Source organism: Protopterus annectens, chromosome 3.part0 (genome assembly GCF_019279795.1).
Source record: "Protopterus annectens isolate FY-2018-M chromosome 3.part0, PAN1.0, whole genome shotgun sequence".
NCBI classification, from domain to species: Eukaryota; Metazoa; Chordata; order Ceratodontiformes; family Protopteridae; genus Protopterus; species Protopterus annectens.
Genome location: NC_056731.1, coordinates 1495844494 through 1495866554, shown reverse-complemented (window position 1 = coordinate 1495866554; position 22061 = coordinate 1495844494). Strand labels below are relative to the sequence as shown.

At 43.6% G+C, this 22061-nt stretch overlaps 1 protein-coding gene across 1 annotated transcript in view; it reads right to left on the bottom strand.

Annotated features, from left to right (window-relative positions):
- The window catches only part of TCEA1 (transcription elongation factor A1), a gene marked incomplete in the record, with an annotated part of 560757 nt that overhangs the window by 176614 nt on the left and 362082 nt on the right, over positions 1 to 22061 (bottom strand). The window contains 1 exon segment of the mRNA XM_044065512.1: positions 6102 to 6173. Coding sequence (XP_043921447.1) covers positions 6102 to 6173 — 72 coding nt within the window.

The window sequence follows — 22061 nt, the reverse complement described above, 5'->3', positions numbered from 1 at the left end:
TGGCTTTGTCTCCAAACCTTCCAACCTGGGCTGACCCTCTAATATACTTGTTCCTAATCCTGTCCACCCTAGTTACACCCAGTGCAACTCTTAACATCTTTAACTCTGCCACATCCAGCTCAAACTCCTGCCTTTTTGTCAGTGCCACTGTCTCCAACCCATATAACATAGCTGGTCTCACTACCCTCTTGTAGACCTTCCCTTTCACTCTTACAGGTACTAGTCTGTCACAAATCACTCCTGACACTCTTCTCCACCCACTCCATCCTGCCTGTACTCTCTTCTTCACCTCTCTTCCACACTCACCGTTACTCTGAACTATTGACCCCAAGTATTAAAACTCATCCACCTTCACCAGCTCTACTCCTTGCATCCTCACCATTCCTCTATCCTCTCTCTTTCACACATATATTCTGTCTTAGTCCTGCTGACCTTCATCCCTCTTCTCTCTCGAGCATACCTCCATCTCACCAGGGTCTCCTCCACCTGTTCCCTACTCTCACTACAGATCACAATGTCATCTGCAAACATCATAGTCCACGGGGACTCCTGTCTGATCTCGTCTGTCAACTTGTCCATCACCATTGTAAATAAGAAAGGGCTCAGAGCAGATCCTTGATGTAACCCCACCTCCACCTTAAATGCATCCATCACTCCCACAGCAGACCTCACCGTTGTCACACTACCCTCGTATATATCCTGTACCACTCTTATATACTTCTCTGACACTCCTAACTTCCTTATACAATACCACATATCCTCTCTAGGCACCCTGTCATATGCTTTCTCCAAGGCTACAAAAACACAATGCAACTCCTTCTGACATTCTCTGTACTTCTCCATCAGCACTCTCAGAGCAAACATCACATCTGTAGTGCTCTTTCCCGGCATGAAACCATACTGTTGATCACTAATCATCACGTCTCTTCTTAACCTAGCTTCCACTACTCTTCCCCATAACTTCATGCTGTGACTGATCAATTTAATCCCTCTGTAGTTACTATAACTCTGCACATCACCCTTATTCTTAAAAATTGGTACCAAAACACTTTCTCCGTTCCTCAGGCATCCTCTCACTTTTCAAGATTTCACTAAATCTGGTTAAAAACTCCACTGCCACTTCACCGAAACACCCCCATGCTTAGGCAAGGAATACAGTACAAATGAATAGCTTTATGAGGTATTTGCTTTCCACAAGAAATACAATTATTTACTTTTACTGACATCGGTTTAGAGCAAGAAAAAGTTTCCCCCATTTCAGGAGTCGGCCAACCGACACTTGCGAACTGCTTCTGCTTCAGGCACCACATGGCAAGAAAGACGGATGTAATGACGGCTGCATGTTTTATACCCCTGACGACCTGACGTCACTGAAGAAGAGTAAGTAACTGACGCAGGACACAAGACTTTGTTAATCAGGCCGACTGAGGGCTACCTGCAAGCAGATAACCCAAATGTAATGACTGCAACAGTGAAACACGAAGAACATCTTCCTCACAGTGAGGTGGCTTCTGGAAGCCAGCTGGGTGAAGTAGAGTGGCAGGAAGCTCTGCTTTTCTGGGGATAGGAAGGCCATTTGGGTTGCTGTGTCTAGCACAGCTCCCAGGAAAACTATTTTTCTGGCGGGGTTTTGCTTTCATTTTTTTTCCTCGTTGATGGTGAACCCTAGGGAAGTTAGGAGTGATTTGACAAAGAGAAGGTCCTGGAGCAACTTTTCTTTGCACTCTGCCTGAATGAGGCAGTCATCCAGGTAAGGTTAAATCTGTATATTTCTCTGTCTGCAGAATGCTATAGCTGGGGCCAAGCATTTAGTGAATACTCAGGGAGCAGTAGGTAAGCCAAAGGGCAGTGCAGACAACTAAAAGTGTTGATAGCCTGCTCTGAAGCGCAGGAATTTTCTGCACGATTCCCTGATGGGGATGTGGAGGTAGGCATCTTTTAGGTCTAGTATCACAAGCCAAGCATTTTGTGTGAGCATAGGCAGGAGCTGCTGCAAGGTTAGCATTTTGAATCTGGGGACCAGCAAGGAGGTGTTCAGTTTGGCTAGATCCAGGATGGGGCACCAAGTGCCCTCTTTTCTTGGAACAAGGAATAGTCTGGAGTAAAAACCTTTTCCCGTTTGATATGGAGGGACAGGTTCTACTGCCCCTGGGATTTTAGAGTTTGGACCGGATTCAATGCCTCTGCTCACTGGACTGGAGGAAGATCTAGGTACCCTCTTGGAATAGGGAGTTCGCTGAAGGAGAATCTGTATCCCTGAGAATGATTTTTAAGACTCATTGGTTCTTGGTTATAGAGACTCAATTGTCATTGAAGAGAGTGAGCCTTCCTCCTAGTTTTTGATAAGTGAAAGGAGGGCAGAGGGGGGAGGGAGAGTCATTGTGAGTGCTTGCCATAAAAGCTTGGCATAAAACTCCCTACCTTAGAGACAGAAGTGGTCCATTGCTTGCTTCTTTGCTGGCCATGGGATAGGTGCCTGGAAGGCCTGTCTCTGCGGGGCTTACCTTGGCCCTGTCTGCTAGGTGCAGGGAAGACCCAGTGCTTAGAAGGAAAGTTCCTGCTGAATCTGCGAGGTTGAACTTGAAAGAAATCTTCTACTGTCTGCATAGATTGTGCTTTATCTTCCATCTTTTTAAGTACCGCTTATGCTTTTTCCCCAAACAGGCGTTCCTTATCTAGGGGTGCATCAATAAGTTTAGACTTGACATGATCAGGGAAAGGTTGCTCCTTCAGCCAGGCATGTCTTCTAATAACAGATCCCGTCATTGCTGCCCTGCTAGAGGCTTCTAGGACGTCATATATCAACAATGTAATGAGTGCTTGGCCACTTGATAAGCAGAGTGTAGTAATTCTGTCAGCTCTTTTGAGTTGGTACTGTCAGGAGAGGTAGCAATCTTCTGTTTTAATTGTTCCAAAGTGTGTTGTTGATATTTTAACATATGGAACTGACACAAGTGCTCTGATAGCTAGGGTTGCAGAGGTGTATACTTTCTTACCCCATCTGTCCACAGCTCTGGAGTCTTTGTCCGAAGGAAAAGGATTCTTGACAGAACTCATCTTAGCTCTTTTGGGTCCCTGTGTAACGGCCTCAGGGTCTGCAGCAGGATACCTGTACAGGTATTTGTAAGAAGCCAGTACTCTGTAGTACCTGTCAAGTTTAGTTGGAGCAGGAGGCAGGGCATCAAGGGCTAAGCTGGATTCATGGAAGACATCATCCACTACTTCCAAAATAGGTGGGATGGCCAAGGGTCTGTGTTGGAGCAGGTCCAGAAACTCTCCAAGTCATTTCTTTGACTGTGGAAGTCTTGATATTCCCATTGAAAATGTGCCCAGAGGGAGTGAAGGGTTTCCCCAAAGGAGAGGCCTTCTGGAGGGGAGGCAGAAGGGATGGATACCTCTGCATCTGAATCCTCAAACAGTTAAGGGATGTTGTTCCTCTTCAAAAGCAGAATAAACAGATTCCTCACACTCTTGTTCTGTCAATTTCTGGATAAGGATGCCTTTTTCTTTTAGAAGTGGGGGCCTGAGAACCTCGGATAAGGGAGATGAGATCTTCCGCCATTCTAAGCATTTTAGCTTGGGGTAGGGGAACAGCAGCAAGATGGTGGCTAGAAGTAGATTTCCTAGGAGTGGCCTAGCTTCTAGGCCTGAGAGAATCCATCAGTCTCTGAGAATCGGTAGTTGGATGCGGAGACGTCGGATTTGTCTGGAATCGGTAGTGCGAAAAGCCTCCTTGGAAGCTGGTGCCTGCGTCGCGGCTCTGGACCCAACTGAGGCAGAGAGATCTAAAGGCTCATAAGACTAAGAGGATTTCTGTGGCATACCGGACTCTGAAAGGGTCTCGGCAGAGACCTGTGTAGAAAGTGAGTTGGGCATCAGGGGCTGCGAAAGCACCTCACTGAACTCTGGAGAACTGACTACTTGCTTAGCGGAAGCGTCCTCGGAAAGCTTAGCCTTGTGTGGCCTATCTTTATCTCGATGTTTTTCGGAATGTCGACAGATTGTTGGCTGACTGACACCATATCGGAAGTCAAAGACGGAAGATGAAAATAACTGTCTACAAAAAGAGCTTTGCAGCGAATGGTTCTCGCATTAAAGAGGGCACAGAACCGGCAAAAAGGGACGTCGTGGTCTGGGCCTAAACAACTGATGCAGTAAGAATGAAAGTCTCAGTGTGGGATCTGCTTTCCACAGGCGAGACAACTGATAACGTTTTTAGACATCAGTTAGAGTAAGAAAAAAGGGTCCCCAACAGGGTACTTGGCTTTAGACATTTTCAGCTGAAATTCAACTTCTGGTAATGACCGACCAAGCACTCGTGCGAACTGCTTCTGCTATGGGCTCCACGGCAAAAAAGACCAATGTAGTGACGTCAGCTGCCTTACTTTATAGCACTGACAACCTGACGTCAGACTACAGGCGACGGCAGCCGGCGCACAAAAACACTGACTCTGGTATTTGGGCCGAGGGCTACCACAGCAGGGATAACCCACAGGTGATGAATGCAACAGTGAAACATGGAGAACATCCAGGATGAAGCTGGAGCCTCTACTAATGGCGTGATCCCGGTTTTCAGTGTAGTTTGGGAAGCTCAGCAAAATGAAGACTTTCTTTCTGAGGACAAGGTCCCAGTTAATCCTCAATCCCATGTTTAGAACTCAAACATGCAAGTCAGGCACAGAGAGGGACCCACAGCCTAGTTCCATGAGGACTGTCCATTTACCATCTGGTAAAGGATTCAGATGACTTTCAGCAATTACAAAAGACTAAAGTAAAAGGAGTCTAAACGAAGGAACTAATGTCATAAAGGACAGAGGGCCAAACTGCATGCACAGCTGAAAAAAAAAAAAAAAACTTGCAGGTGGTGGGCATCAGCATGTTTATGTAAATGATACATGACATACTGTGCATCACTGTGCGCACACATCTGTCACTGAGCACATGAAGTTGCAAAAAGTTGTTTATTGCCAAATGGTGGTAAGGATAACTCAAACACAGGACCTATAAAGTAATACTGTTGTCAAACAGAACTTGAGTTTCCTCATTACCCGTCTGTGGCAGTAAACTGAGTAAGGGAGATCTAGATGAGTGATTCCAGAGGTTAAGAAACAACTAGAGGTGGACAAAACTCCATCAATTCAGCATTTCCAGGGGAAAATCTCATTACGCATACAGGCTACCACACCAGCAAAAATAAAAAAATCCACCCAAACTGTAAATTAAGCATCAAATCAAAATGCACAAGAGAATACAAACATTGATATTCTGTAGATATGATTACATCCATTATGGGTAACTCCACCTACATGCCACCTATAGTTTAAAAGAACAAATGCATGGACACGCATCAAAAGAAGACCTATACAGTTTACATCAAGTCCACCCTAGTCATGTAACAAAGCACCCTCAACTGCCAGCCAATGTGGAAGCCTGAAATGACCAAGAGTGAGTGAGTGAGTGAGTGTGTGTGTGTGTGTGTGTGTGTGTGTGTGTGTGTGTAAATACATGCATTTGTGGAGGAGAGGTGGGAGAACTTGCCCTTATAAAATTGTGGCACATGAGCAAATGTTCACTGAAAGTACAAGTAGTCCTGAGTCTGTAAGGTAGCCAAGGTACTCTCCAACACTGGCTTGAGCTGTACATCTGTCAGACATGTCTTAAGGATCAGCATTTTCAGATTTTGGGTAGCTCTGCCTAGACAGCTGTACACCTTTACTAGACCTAGCTTTAATCAAAGTTTCATTTCGTATAATGAAAGGAAATAAATCTTTGATGCATTAATGCAATTCTTTTGCATCGCTACACATTACATACAACTGGACAAACCTCTTAGAAAGAGGACAGACAACTGCTAGAATAAAAGTAAATTGTTACTTTTAGAAAAAAAACTGTTTAACAAGTAACAAATGTACTGAAAATGTTTTCCCAGAACTAAACATTAATGGAGTGATACATGTTTATCAGTTCTAAAACCTTCATCACCAGTAATGATTTAGTCTGTACAAAATGGGAAATGAAAGTCAGGAAAGCAAATTTTTACTTACTTTTTAATGAAACCACATTAAGTGCAGTCAAACAAATATCTAAAATGTATTCCTTACCTTCCACCTGTTTCCACATTCATTACAGAAAACAAATGTGGTCATCGGTTCATCAGCACTGCGAGTTTGAACCTGCAGAAGAGAGTGAAGAGACACCAATTAAGATCATCTTTGAGGATCCTGTTTATATATTTCAATTATCCCATTCACAGACATATAACTGAAGACTTGCTTTCTTTACAACATATTAAGAAATGATTAATTTCCATTACATTTTAATGGAAATGGAACCTGAACTCATTCACATTTTTTCGGCACTGAAAGCATGCTTACTGAAATTTACATCTGATGAAAAATGAACACTGTTGGAGCAGAAGGACTTTGAGCTTGCTCAATGAACCAGAAAAAACATTACCAAGCCAACAGTTAAATATAGCAATCATGGACTAAAAGTAAAGAAAAAATGCTGCACCAATGTATCATGCAATAGTTCTATTATAGCCTTTCTTGCACTTTTGGCATCTCGAACAGAAAGTCATAGCACTTTATAAAAACACTGGCTTTCTGAGGCACATAAATCAGTCACAAAGAACTAGCCCCAAGACTGTACATTCCACAGATCTTCAGTTCTTAAACTGCATGCAAGACTTGCCAAAGCATACTAAAAATAATGCTTAACATCTTCCCCTGCTACCTATAAATGATTCCAAATAAGAAAGTGAAATGAGGATTGTTAAAGCAGAAAAAAACAAAATGAGCGAGACATCTAAATGACTAAGACACTAAGAATTTACTACCTTCAAAGGAGAAAAGTCTCTCACCACACACACAATGAAAAACCCTATGTAAAGAATATTCTTATACTAGTTGATGTGATAGGATATGTGACAATCCCAACCCTCTCTGCTTATGTGGCAGAACCCTTCGTCGTGTGGATCTATGACAGGACAAACTTCTCGCAAAATTGGCGATCCTTCTCTAAAGCTCCACACTCAGTGGCATACAGTCAATTCATAAATGCATTCAATGATACCAGAAGCAGCATTAGTATAGCACACCTAGCCCTTGCACCAAATGGTGCACCCAATTCACTGAGTGAACACATTCCTGCAAATCGAGAAAAAAGTACAGTTTTGTACCTACCATAAATGCAGATGTTCGAGTGTACACCCTGCTGCAGTCATCACACTTGGGTTATCCTGTCGTCAGGCGGTCCCGCAGACGGCCTGAATTCCAAAGTCTTGGTCCGACGTCGGTTGCTGTCACTTCTTCCCTGACGTCAGTGCGCCAGGGGTATATATGATGCATCAGACGCCATTTTCTTCAGTTTTTCTTGCCCCAAATGTCAGGTGCCCCCAAAAAGGTGGTCAGTAAATAGTACCAATCTAAAAAGTTTAGCACAAACAAAACATCCCTCCAGCTATAAGCAAATACATCACAAAGGTAGTATCATAGTTAGGTCAGAGGGGATGGAGGGAGGGTAACCTGGACTGCAGCAGGGTGTACACTCAAACATCTACATTTATGGTAGGTACAAAACTGTAATATGTTCATCGTGTTACCCTGCTGCAGTCATCACACTTGGGTAGAATCCTAAAGCTAAGGATGGGAGGTTGAGTCAAACAGGGTTAGAGGAGGTTAGAACGCCCTGCAGAACTGCAGTGGCGAAGCCAGCTCTAGTCTTAGAGTAAAGTGGTAGTGTTTGGTGAAGGTGTGTACTGAACTCCAAGTTGCAGCTTCCAAAATATCCTTGGTTGGCACCCCCCTGAGGAAAGCTGTAGATGTAGCTGCTGCCCTGGTACAGTGGGACCTTATGGTAGCAGGAACTGGTTTTCCGTGATGGGTGTAGCAAAAACGAATGCAATGTCCTATCCATTTGGAAATGGTCTGTTTTGATATAGCCTTCCCTTGTGAAGCTGCAGCATAGGATACAAATAGCTGGTCAGATTTTCTGAAAACCTTAGTTTTATCCAAGTAGTAACGTAGTTGCCTGTGAATGTCCAAGGAGTGCAGGAGTCCTTTCTCCTTTGTTCTGTGGATTTGGAAAGAAGGTGGGTAAGTGGATGGTTTGATTTAGAGCCACACTGAATACCACCTTAGGCATAAAGGAGGGATTAGTTCAGAGAGAAACTCTGTCTTGATGGAAAATGAGGAAAGGCTCTACTGCCATTAGTGCCTGAAGCTCTGAGACTCTTCTGGCTGAAGTTATTGCTAGCAGCTGGGCAGTCTTCCATGATATAAACTTTAGGTCAGCAGAGAAAGCTGGTTCAAAAGGAGGTAGCATAAGTTTTTCCAGAACATAGTTGAGGTCCCAGGTTGGTGTAGGTGCTCTCCTGAGGGGGGGGGGGGGCCTAATGTTTTTGGCCCCTCTAAGAAACCGCCTTAGAAGCGGGTGTGAAAATAAGGGTGGATCCGTGTTGTAGTGGGCTGAAATAGCTGAGGCGTGGATTTTAATAGATGAAAAAGAAAGTCCTTTATGCAACATCTCAGCTCATTACAGCCGAGTGACGTCTCCAGGCGTTTCTGCAGTTACACCCTACTGCTCCTCTAGGCGTCAAATATTGCTTGTTCATATTTGCATTAATAATTCCAAAACCAGGTTACATACAAGGTATCGGAAAAATTTTATCGAAGCATACATGATAGCAAACACAATTGTATTGATATATGACCTCTGTCAATGGGTATTTGCTAAAAATGTAAGGTGATAACTTCAATTTTTAAATGTTGAAGCCACACCCACTAGGAGTTAAAGGTACACACTCAAAAGAGCTCTTCTGGAGGGAATGAGTTTTAATACTGCAGAATCTGAGGTATGTGAGGCTGAAGGGTATTTTGGCCTTTAGCTTGGTTCCAGGCGCAAAACCTTTTCCATTTGTCCGAGTAGGCCTTCCTGGTGCTGGGCCTCCTAGCTTCCAGAATAACATCCATAACTGCTTGAGGAAGAGGAGCTGGCTGGTTGCTTAGGTGATTTGCCATGCAGCTAAATTTAAGGTTTTGAACTGGCGGTGTAGAATCTGATTGTTTTGCTGTGTGAGCAAATGAGCAATCCGTGGTAAAATCCAAGGTGGGCCCTGGGCCATATTCCGTAGTAGTGGGTACCAGTGCTGGCGTGGCCAGTCTGGGGCTATGAGTATCATTCTGGGCCTCTCCTTCCTGACTTTCAGCAGCACCTTTGTGAGAAGGGGCAATGGAGAGAAGGCATATACTGTCAGGTTTTTCCAACTGAATGAGTGTGTGTCCACTTTCCAAGCTTGATGGTGAAGCATCCTTGTACAAAATTTTGTTAGCTGATAGTTTTGGGGGCTGGCAAACAGGTCTTTGTCTGGGTGGCCCCATTTTTGAGTTATCATTGCAAATACTTGTGGATCCTGTTTCCACTCGCGGGGATCCATGATGTTTCTGCTGAGGTAGTCTGCCAATGTGTTCTTTTTTCCTGGCAGGAATTGCGCTTGTAGCTGAACTTGGTAAGCCAGTGCTGTGTTCCACAAGGTCATTGCTTGCCTGCATAGAGGGTAGGAGTGTGTACCCCCTTGTTTGTTTATGTACCACATTACTGTGGTGTTGTCCGTCCTTATTGTAAGCTGTCCTGGATGCAAGAGGTCCTTGAAGGCTGTAAGGGCATTCTGTACAGCTAGCATTTCTTTTTGATTGATTTGCAGATTCCCTTGATCTGCAGTCCATATGCCTTGAATGCACTATCCTGACATGTGTGCCCCCCAGGCATAGTCCGATGCATCTGTTGTCATAGTTTGCCTGGCTGGGGGCTAGGTGAAAGGCTGACCATTGTTGAGGTGACATGCCTGTGACCACCATAGAAACTCTTGTTGAAGGCAGGGAATGAGATATATCATTGTGTCCAAGCTGTGGCTGTGTTGAGACCATATGCTTTTTAGGTACCACTGTAATTTCCTCATATGCAGCTTTGCAAATGGTATTAGTAGCATGCAAGACGCCATGAAGCCCAAGGCCTGCAGAATTTTTCTTGCAGGGAGTTGGGTCTTTGTTGCCATTGTTTTGAAATATTGAGTCAGTTGTAGTAGTTTCTGGCGTCAGATAAGCCATCTGGGCCGTTGTATTCAAGCTGGCACCCAGGAATGTCATATTTTGTGAGGGTACTAGTTTGGATTTCTTTTCATTTACTGTGTACCCTAGGCAACTTAGATTATGTTTTACAAAAGCCAGATGTTGTAAGAGGATGTCCTTGCTTTCTGCTTGGATGAGGCAGTCGTCCACGTATGGGTATATTTGAATTCCTCTGTCTGCAGTATGCAAATTACTGGTGCCAGGCATTTTGTGAAAACCCTGGGCGCAGTGGATAAGCCAAAGGGCAGTGCAGAGAATTGGCAATGGGTTGAACCTGCAATGAAACGGAGGTATCTTCTGCAATTTTGTCTGATGGGGACATGCAGGTATGCCTCCTTGAGGTCCAACGTTACTAGCCATGCTTTCTTGCCCAACATGGGAAGAAGCTGCTGTAGTGTTAGCATCTTGAATTTGGGTACTTGTAAGAAGGTGTTTAGAAATGAAAGGTCCAGAATTGGTCTCCAAGCATTGTCCTTTCTGGGGACTAGAAAGAGTCTTGAGTAAAATCCTTGGCCTTGCTCCCATGTAGGTACCAGTTGAATGGCTCTCATGTCCATGAGAGCTGTAATTTGTTTTTATGCCTCTGCCCATTGATTTTGTGGCAGGTGTGGCATTCCTCTTATCGTTGGCAAGGTGTAGAAATGGAATCTGTATCCTTGTGAAATAATGTCTAGGACCCATTTGTCCTTTGTGACAATGCGCCAGTTGTCTGAAAAAAGTGCTAATTTTCCTCCCAAGGGAGCTGCCAAGAGAGTTTTGCTTGGCCATATGAGGTTTAAGTCATTGTGTTTGCCTTCTAGTAGTTTGGGGCCTGTCTTCTCCTCCCTTCTGTGTTGCAGTGCCCCATTGTCAAGGTTTGTAGTGGGTTTGTGGTTGTCTTCTGCCTCTTGGGCGTCTGTATTTACCCCTCTGAGGGGTGTCAGTAGCTGGAAAGGACCAATTTTTTGTTGGCCAATTTCTGCTGAAGCGAGGGGGCTGAACCTGTAAGAAATCTTTGACCGTCTGCATAGATTTTGCCTTATCCTCCATTTTCTTTAAGACTTCTTCTGTTTTAACTCCAAATAGGACATCCTGTTGTAAGGGAGCATCTAGTAACTTGGCTTTAACATGATCAGGCAGAGTTTGTTCCTTTAACCAAGCATGCCTAGGTATAACAGACCTAGTAACAGCTGCTCTACAGGAAGCTTCCAAGGAATCAAATCCACATTGTAAAGTATGTTTGTCCACCTGTTCAGCTGCATGCAACAGATCCTGCATTTCCTTCAATTCAGACTGTTGAGGGTGTGTGCTCATCTTTTGTTTTATTTGAGACATTAGAAATTGCTGGTATTTTAGCATGTGAAATTGACACTTTAGTGCTCTCATAGCTAGAGTGGCTGAGATGTAAACCTTCTTCCCCCACCTGTCTAGTGCTCTGGAGTCCCTTTCAGAGGATACAGGATTTTTTGCCATAGAAGCCTTAGCCCCTTTGCGACCCTGGGAGATAGTCTCTGGGTCAGCAACAGGGCTTTTATAAAGGAATTTGTGGGAGTCAGGCACTCTAATATCTGTCTGGTTTGGCTGGAGCAGGAGGCAGAGAATATGGATTTAAACTAGATTCTAAGTAAACATCATCCACAATGTCTAAAACTGGGGGGATAGCAAGTGGTCTGTGCTGGGGGAGTAAAAGAAACTCTCTGAGCCTTTCCTTTGAGTCAGAGTAGTCCTGACCTTCCCAGTGAAAATGTTCCCTCATAGTATGTAAAGTTTCCCCAAAGGAGTAATCTTTCAGGGGGAGAAGCTGAGGGAATGGAATCCTCAGCATCAGAATCTTCATACGGGGGAAAGGAGTAATCTTGTTCCTCAGAGGAGCCTGAGGAAATAGATACTTGATCAGAGGAGGCATAATCTTCCTCTTGTCTAGGCCTTTTGTCGGATGGGGGTTGGGAACCCCTGATTAAAGAGATCAAATCTTCAGCCATTTTAAGCATCTGTTTCTTAGGCGTGGGGCCCTGAACTGGAGACTGAAGTGCAGTCTTTTTTGGTTTAAGAGGAGTCTTAAGCTTAGGATACGTTTTTATGGTGAGAGTCGTCGGTCTGAAGACACCTTCAGAAACCGAAGGTGTTTCTGCAGTACTGGCGTCTCTTTCTGCAATGTCGTCGGTAGGGCCTAAAGAAAATGGCTGCGTCTGCCTAGAACTCTTCGCCATAGGATCCGAAGCAGTCTCTGGTTCCAATTCTGCGGTAGCCAGGGGCTGCGTAGGCACCTCACTGAAAACTGGTGAACCGGAGACCGGCCCAGCCAAGGCCTCGGAGTCTGGCTTGGGTCTAGGCTGCCTGTCCTTATCTTTGCGTTTTTTGTGCACGCCGGTAGTCGGTTGGTCCGACGGCATAGTGTAATTAAATTTTCTACCGAAGTAGTGGTGTGAGAAATCAAAGCATCGTTTTATAGTTCGCTTATTGAACCTAGTACAAAAGCGACAACCAGTGACGTCGTGGTCTGGGCCTAGGCAAGGTATACAATAAGAATGAAAATCCTTATGAGGCATTTGCTTCCCACAAGAAATACAATTGTTAACTTTTTCTGACATCAGTCTGAGGCAAGAAAAGTTTCCCCAATGGGGTACTTAGCTTTACTGAAGACTTTGGATCTGAAATTCGACTTCGAAAATATCAGGAGTCGGCCGACCGGCACTTGAGAACTGCTTCTGCTTCGGGCATCGCACGGCAAGAAAAACTGAAGAAAATGGCGTCGGATGCATCATATATACCCCTGGCGCACTGACGTCAGGGAAGAAGCGACAGCAACCGATGCCGGACCAAGACTTTGGAATTCAGGCAGACTGCGGGACCGCCTGATGACAGGATAACCCAAGTGTGATGACTGCAGCAGGGTAACACGATGAACATCAAAGAAATGATCAGGAATGTAGATCTGCCTGACTTGTCAAGGAATTCCAAAAGCAGCTGGCATGATGGGAGGGAGTATTCAAATGTAAAGCTGGCATAACAATGAAAAAGACTCATCATTAATCATTGGCTCGCATAGGGAGAAGCTGTTGCAGGGTAAGCATCTTGAATTTTGGGAACACCAGAAAAGTGTTGAGAACTGAAAGATACAGGATTGGGTGCCAAGAGCCCTCCTTTCTGGGCACCAGGAAAAGTCTGGAGTAGAAACCCCTGACCCCTTTGTTCTACTGGAACAGGTTGTACAGCTCTGATATTGAGCAGGGAAAGTACTTGCTTTTGAGCCTCTGTCCACTGGTTTGGAAGAAAGTCTGGAAACCCGCTTGGGGTTGGCAGTGAATGGAAGTAGAATTTGTATCCCTGGGATACAATGTTGAGGACCCATCAGTCCTGAGTAATGGACATCCAGTTTTTTGCATGAAGGGCAAGTTTTCCTCCTAGGGGCACAAGCAGTTGTGTAGGGCTGTGAAGGAGAATTGAGAAGTCACTGTGAACATTTGCCATAGGGGCCGGCTTACCACTCCCTGTTTTTGGGGTGGGGGCACACCATTGTTTAGATCTCTGCATACCCTGAGACTGTAGTCTGGGTGGTCTGTTTCTGCTGGGTCTTGTCCGGGAAGGCCTGGAAGGGGCTGGAAAGGACCAGTTTTTTGAAGACCAATGCCTATTGAATCTAGGTGGTTGCACTTTTAAGAATTGTTTAACAGTTTGCATATATTTAGCTTTTTCTTCCATTTTTTTTTTTAAGAACAACTTCTGCTTTGGTGCCAAACAAACAGTCCTTATTTAAAGGCGAGTCTAGTAATTTGGATCTGACATCATCTGGCAAGGTTTGTTCCTTCAGCCAAGCATGCCTTCTCAATACAGAACCAGTGACTGTAGCTCTGCAAGATTCTTCTAGGGAAACAAAGCCACACTGCAAAGTATGCTTACTAACTTGGTTTGCAGAATGCATTAGCTCTTGTAAATCTTTATTTTCTGCACAATCTGGAAATACCATTTTTTGTTTAATTAGTTCCATAATATGCTGCTGGTACTTCAACATGTGAAACTGGCAATTTAATGCCCTGATGGCAAGAGTTGCAGAGGTATATACCTTCTTACCCCACCTGTCTAAAGCTCTGCCAACCCTGTCCGAAGGAGTAGGAGTTTTGGCTGTAGTAGTCTTAATACCATTAGGTCCCTGAGAAATGCTCTCTGGATCAGCAGTAGGATTCTTGAAAAGAAATTGGTGGGAATCAGCTACTCGGTAGTACTTGTCAGGTTTCCTAGGGGCTGGGGGTAATTTATCTGGAGTAAGACTGGATTTCATAAGAACATCCTCTACAACATCCAGGACAGGAGGTATGGTTAGAGGCTTGTGCTGAGGCAACTCTAAAAATTCTCAGTCGCTTTTTGGACTGAGGGTAGTCTTGGCATTCCCAGTAGAAATGCTCTTTAAAGTATGCAAGGTTTCACCAAAAGAAAAATCCTCTGGTGAGGAGGCAGAAGGAATGGATTGATCTGCATCTGAATCCTTATAGGCTGATAAGGGCATGTCCTGATAATCAGAAGGAAACTCAATTCTCTGTCTCTAAGCAGGGGAAGGTTGGCTTCCCCTAATTAGGGTAACAAGGTCTTCAGTCATTCTAAGCATTTGTTTTTGTGGCATGGGAGCTTGAGCATGCACTTTGGTAGTCGGTTTTCTAGGCGTAGTGCATACTCTGGGCCTAAAGACACACTGTAGTTTTGGCTAAAAAAGTAGTAGTCTCCGATTCGAACATCAGTAAGACAGAATACACCCTCAGAAGCCGGTGCCTGCACAGTGGCTCCGGACCCATCCAAGGTAGAGACATCCGCAGGTTCCATAGTCGAAGAAGCATCTCGCTGCATGCCGGACTCCGAATGGGTCTCGGCAGAGGCCTGCGAATCCATAGAAGCGGGCATCAGAGGCTGCAAAGGCACCTCACTGAGTGCCGGCGGACTGGTGACTAGCTTAGCGGAAGTGGCGGCGGTTTGGATCTATGCGGTCTCTCTTTTCGGAAAATCAGTAGTTGGATGGCTTATCGAAGCCATTTCAGAATACGGAGAATGCGAGCGAAAGAATTTAGCGACAAAGGTAGCCCGACGACTAATGGTTCAGGCATTACACAAGGCACAAAACCGACAGTGAGGGACGTCGTGGTCTGGGCCTAAACAGGTGATGCGGTAAGAATGAAAATCTCTACGGTATTTGCTTTCCACAGGCAAGACTATCGTTAACTTTTTCTGACATCAGTTAGAGCAAGAAAAAAAGGATCCCCAACGGGGGTACTTAGCCTTTAGAAGACTTCAGGATTATAAACTCAAACGAAAATTTCAGGTAGTGGCTAACTGGCACTTGCGAAATGCTTCTGTTTCGGGCTCCTCCTCGGCAAAAAAGACTGATGTAATGGTGTTTGCTGCCTGTTTTATACCCTTGACGACCTGACATCATGGAAGAAGAGACAGCATCCGATGCAGAAATACTAAGACTCTGGTATTCAGGCCGACTGAGGGTTACCTGCAGGCAAACAACCCAAGTGTGATGACTGCAACAGTGAAACACGAAAAACATCTACTCCACGCTTTCCACTTCTTACTTTTATTTGCTTATATTTCAAACAAAAGCACAACCTCCCTGCATCCCTTATCAAATAAAATATGCAATTTCATTACTATCCCCCCACTGCTGTCACACTATCGAGTGCTAAACAGCTGCCTGTACAAGCTGGGCTCAACCTTCTACTCTGCTCCCAACTGTTTATCCTACTTTAAGACACAATTTGCTCTTGCCATGAAAAGTGTCCAGTCGCCGAATAAGTAGAGAGTATAAGACGGTCAGTCGTGCAGGCTGACGTGACAGCGTCGTCAGTGCTAATCGCATGACCGACGCTATCAGTCGGCCAATACCAGAGAATAAGGCTGGCGTCGGGGTCAAGGCGCGCGCCAGTACGGCCATGCGTCCGGGTACCCAATCGCATGACCGGCGTCTTTTTCTTGTAGTTTGTTTTGACACAGGCTGGCTCTGAACTCAAACTCAAAGAAACAAACAACTGCTGAGACTGCCTAAATAAAATCTCCTGCTTAAAATATATAACCTATGCCTGTGTGTACATACATCTAAAGTGCAAAATTTTTCCCCTTTTTTTTGGGGTCTGCATAAAAAGTAGGCAAATGATATGGAAAAAATCAAAAGGCTCTACTGCCCAAGGGCCTGCAACTCCACCCTTCTTCTTCAGAAAGAGTAATAGCCAACAGAAAAGCAGTCTTCCATGAATATTTCCAATTCAGCAGTAGCATGGGCTCAAAAAAGGTTGTGAAGTAAGTTTTTTCCAACAAAATTGAGATCCCCCAAGCAGGAGTAGGAGCTCTACGTGGGATCTTATATTCTTTTGCCCTAACAAAACTGCTTAAAACACGAAAACAATGGTGACAAACCTTTGTCCAATAACTCAGATATTAATTGAAGAGCAACACTCAAATTAGGCTCACTCAAATTCTTTTCTTGTACTCAAAAAAAAAAAATCTCTTCCATTTTTCATGCACTTCTTTGTACTAGGTCTTCTAGCTTCCATAATCACATTTAAAACTTGTTGAGGAAGTGTTGACCTGCTGTGTTGTTGCTGTGTTTCAAGCAGGCTGTTAGATGGATAAGATTTGTTTGTTGATGTACCACATGACAGTTGTGTTGTCTGTTAGAATCAACACCTGCCCTGGAAGAAGGAACTCCTTGAAATATTAATGCAAGGACTGCTATCATCTCCTTCATGTTGATTTGTAGATGCTGTAGTGTGGCAGCGCTTGTGTCTTATATCCTTTCCATTTTTATGAGCTCCCAAGCTGTTTAGGTGACATTCCTGAGCCCACCACAAAAATTTTTTGAGGCAAAGTATTATTTGAATGACAGTGTCCAAATCCTGGCAGTGCTGTGTCCATACATTTTTGAGATATGTAGCTTCCGGTACTAGACTGGACTTTATTTCGCTCACAGAATACCCTAGGCACTGCTATAACATATATAACATATTCAGATGCTGTAGAAGGTCTTCCTTTTCTTGAGCCAAAAATCAGGCAGTCGCCCAAGTAAGGATAGATTTGAATTCTGAAGTAAGCTATCAAGCCACTGGAGCCAGAACCTTGAAGACGCATAGGCGAGATATAAGATAGCAGCAGAAAGGAGCAAGAGAGAGAGAAGGAATTTCCAGCTACGTCTAGACCTACCCCTAGACTGGGAATCCATAAGCAGGATATGTCCACCCTTAGGCCAATAATTTCTAAAAACTTTGGCTGCACCACCAAAAAAAAAAAGTTTGGTTTCCATTAGCTTGCTTTGTCCTCCACACATTGCAAAGAATGCTTACCCACTTGTTCAGACACATGAACCAAATCCAGCAACTTTACACTCAATACCTTCCGCCAAAGCATCCACACCTTAGATTTCAATTGAAAGGAATTTTTTTGATTTTTTAGCATGTGAAACTGACATCAATGGCTCATCATGGCTAGAGTGGAAGAAGTATACTTTCTTTTCCCACCTCAAAGCCCTAGCCTCTATCAGTGGGAACAGGATTTTAACCACAGAGGCCTTAAGAGCTTAAGGCCCCTGAGAAACAGTTTCTGGGTCCCAGACTCTTAAACAAAACAAATACTTATTTGGGCACCCTATAATACCTATCAGGTTTAACAGGACAGAGAGGCAAAGAATCAGGGTTCAGGGAGAGGAAGAAAACATCTTCACAGGAGGTATAGCTAAGGGCCTATGCTGGGGTAAAAAAAGAATTCCTCCTAAGCCTTTTTGAATCAGAGTAATCCTGGCCTTCCCCAAAAGTGCAAGTGCTCCCTCAGCAGAGTCTCTGAAATGAAATCCTCAGGAGGAGAAGCTGTAGGAGGAATCATGAAGGAGAGGCTCTAACTACCTTGGGAAGAAAGAACAGTTGCCTGAGCCCCCCTCATCATCAACCCTAGGCTTCGGGCTTTTGACAAGGTATACACAAGGTATGGTAATCCCTATGATCTGTTTCTTCCCAAGGCATCGGACCATGCGGCAAAAAAAAGAGGGATGATACGGTCATGCGCGTTTAGTACCTGACGCACTGACGCCAGTCTAATGCGCCCCCTGACCCGGCCTCAATCTGATCTCTGGGGCCGACTGGGACTGGACGGACTATACCCAAGGAAGCAGACTGGCATCTCATTACAGTCACCTCAACCTACACAACCTGAGAAGTCAAAATACTGGTGACCCCTTTACAAAAAATCCCTGCTGCAAAACTGCATTGTGTAGATAACACTTTCTTTGTACTCGCACAACCTGCAGAATCCTCTCCCTTGCCATCTTCACCTGCAGCTCTAGGTACTGTAAGATGAGGCTAGAACTCATTTTTTAATTAATCAACACATATGCAAATGCCAGGATGCTTGGGTATTAAACATACTAGCACCACTCTTTCACCCTTCCCACCTGGTCTATTCTACAAATGTCAAGTCTGTGCCTTCATAAGCAAGTGCTTATGTCAGTTTATGTATACAGTTTTCTCTTTGCATTCTACAAGTATGTTATGACTTCTGTTTCATCATCCTGTAAAATTCAGTTGAACCTGTTGCTATCTATTACTACAACAAAATTATTACTAAACAATTTCAATGTACATGTTTACTGTGCTTATGTATTGATGCCTACACATTTGCTTCATCTTTTTTTCAGAGTTTAATACTTTGCTGTTACTTTGCGAGTGCAACCTAGGTGAGTCTGCAACTCGACACTGGTCAGTGCTCTATACCAGTAACCAAAATGTAAATAAATTCTGGCAGCCACATGGGTCAGCCTACAGATCCTGTCCCACAGTGCCTAATCAGGGCTATCCACGGAGATTTCTTCTCAGCTTGAAGAGATCAGAATCTGGCAATTAAAGGCTCTGAATGGCATAGTCAACAAAATAAGTACAGAATTTTCCAATGATGATTAACAGTTAACTTCCCTTTACCATTAGAGAAGTTGTCCAAGTCGGCTACAAGTTTCAATCCTCTGGCATCGTCCAGCAACACTGTTGCTGGGGCAGTCAAATTATTTTATGCAATCACATGCAGGTGTTCTGACTATGCAGAAGTCGTCTGGCTTCACAGGGCTAGCAGCTGTCATTTCAACTTTTTGGAGCCTGTCTCAAACACATCCTTGGAGGGGGAAAAAAAGGTTGACAGCTCAGCCTCGACCCTTTTATTCCTAGCAGGTTCCGGTACCTTTTACCTTCTGACACGTCCTTTAATCCCATTTACAACGTACTCATTAAACTGAGCCTCTGTCCACAGAAAAAAAAAATTGGAGGGGAGCCTGAGACTATAGTATTTTAATCTATATCACATATGGTATTATCATCTGTATCACAGGTCAGAAGTCACAATCTTGTGCAAGTTAGGTCCTTCTCTGTGTAGTTCCGAAACTGAAGAAACAGGCAGGTGACTTGTGTGGGAGTGAATCAGAACCAAGGCTGTGGACTGGGTGGCTTGGAGATTATCTCTGTCATACACGCCTTATCAAACCTATACTAAACAAAGACTGAGGCAGGCGTGTGTACGGGGGATGAAATCCTGAGACATAGGCCCTAGAGTCAGATGGCAGGGACTCACTTCACTCTCTCAAGACAAGGCAACAAAGATAAAGGCCCGCTAGAACCTCTTGCACCAAAAGGGAAGGAATGCAGTCACTGCAGGTGAAGTTGGTTGAATGTTAGTTAAGACAATTACATCCACTGCAGACACCTGGAAAACAGCATACGGCTTAGAGGTTTTGCTCACTAACTGAAGTCTGGCTATTAGCTGGTAACTGAATCCCACAATCTGCATCCTGACGGGCTAACACAGTCAATAGTACACAGAGACCACCAGAAACCTTGGGACGTGCATCTTCAGGTGTCAGTAGGACCTGATGGAGTTGTAAATGTCTCCACTCTCTTTGCCTACAGATTCTTTTTACTACTTTTTTTGTTTTCTCCACCTTTTGAAATCTGTGTTCTGTCTTGAGCAAGAACTTTGAACACCGACTGCTACACAACAGTTCTCCCATAGTGAGAGAAGTGGACACTCCTGCTAATGCTAGGAGTGTAATTTCAAGAAATGCCCATAAATTCTGAACTTGCCAGTGCAATGTTTTGATTAAAGGTGGTGTGGGCTTCACATTATACCATCTGTTGTGGTCTTCCAAAGAAAACCAACCATCCAAATGAGTAATTTAATTTATCATCCACAGCCAGCTTACCTTACTTTGGGGTATTATAAACCTCTGGAATACAATCCAGTGTTCAAGTCATGTTAAGCCAAATATCAAGACAATAAAAAGCAAAAATGTTCTAAAACTAGATGTCTGGAAGGGACAGACATTTTTGATTTCTCACTTTTTTTTGTAATGATCAAGCAAGCACAAGCAGTTTCTCATTTCAGCCATGCATCAAACCAGTTTTGCTCAGGGAATGCCAACAAAAGCTGTTGCAGTGAGACAAAGGGAAAGCATCAGCTTGCAATAATGTCCCAAGGCCAAGTATTACTTCTACAGCAATGACAAACATCTGGTGAGCTACTGAAGCATTACTCTCAAAAACAGATAGCTATTTCTTTGAACAAACAGCAGAAAGACCCATCTACACTACTGTGCAGAATGCTAGGAGACTTGAAAGATGCAGTCTTGAGGACACAAACTACTAGATTATGAGAAGGCATATGAAGGAAAACAATCATTAATTATGTGATACACACTAACTGGATCAAGGCTGTGAGAGAGCTGGAATCAGTCACAACACTCAGGCTCGAGGCAGAAAAACTAATGTTGGTTAAGATTCTCGTCTACTGTGCATGCCAATCAACACCAGAAGCCACACTGGAAGATCACCAACTCAACTTACAGCATGTCTTTCAGATGTGGGAAGATATCAGAGAACAGAGTAAAAACCCATGCAGAGTACACAGAAGGCACTGCAGCTAGACAATGGAACACAGAATTAAGTACTGTGAAGAATCAATGCTGGGATAAGGAGCGGAGCCTGAATGGCTAACAAAGCAGTATTTTAGAGCTCCATATAACTAGTTAAATAAGACAGGAAAAATATTATTTTCTTCAAAGTATAAAATCATATAGATAAAGGACTAATTTACATAATAGAAACTTTGAAGTTTTACAAATTTTCTGTCAAAAAGCTTGGAGATATATTCACTTGTTAAAATGAGCAACTCAAAGAATTCTCATCAGGATGCTGCCTTAAAGAAGGAACTACAACAGATGGCATCTACCCTGCAGGAGTTGTCTTTGAAGATGGATGATTTTAAAGAGAACCCAGAAAATCTAAAACAAGCAGTCAAAAACAGGCCGACACACTCAAGGAAATGCTACACCACCACCAGACAAGGATAACATGAATTAGAGGTTTCTCTAAATGACTTAGAAAGCAGACTTAAGGAAGTGGAAACACAGAAAGAACTGCTTCTTAAATAAAACACTTGGTTGGTTAATAAAGTAGATTTATTTTATTTTACATTTGTTGACCGGGCTAGTCTAGCTGGATATATGTCCATTTTCAGTAGAGGCCAGAGGAGATCAGCTCCAAACAGTTAAAATAAGGTTCACATCTACAGCAGTACATATTTAAAATGCAAATACATTCACCGTAAAGAAAAAATAAATTTAGGTGGTCACACATTTATAAAGTATAAAAAAATGCTAAATATTTGACTAGACTTAGTACAATTACTAATGAAGTTACAATTAAATGTTCAGAAAGAATAATAGCTAAAAAGTACAGTATAAATGTAGATAAAAGGAAGATAATAAAAGGAAGATAAAAATAAGGTAATATGGAGTAGCAGTTGAGTAACACATCTAGTAGTACAAGTCACTTTTTTGAGAATACAGTAATAAGTAAGTGTGATGGAGAGGTAGAATAGTAGTCAAGATGAAATTGTTGGAGATGAGAAGATGAGGTTGAATCAAGTAAAGTACAGTTT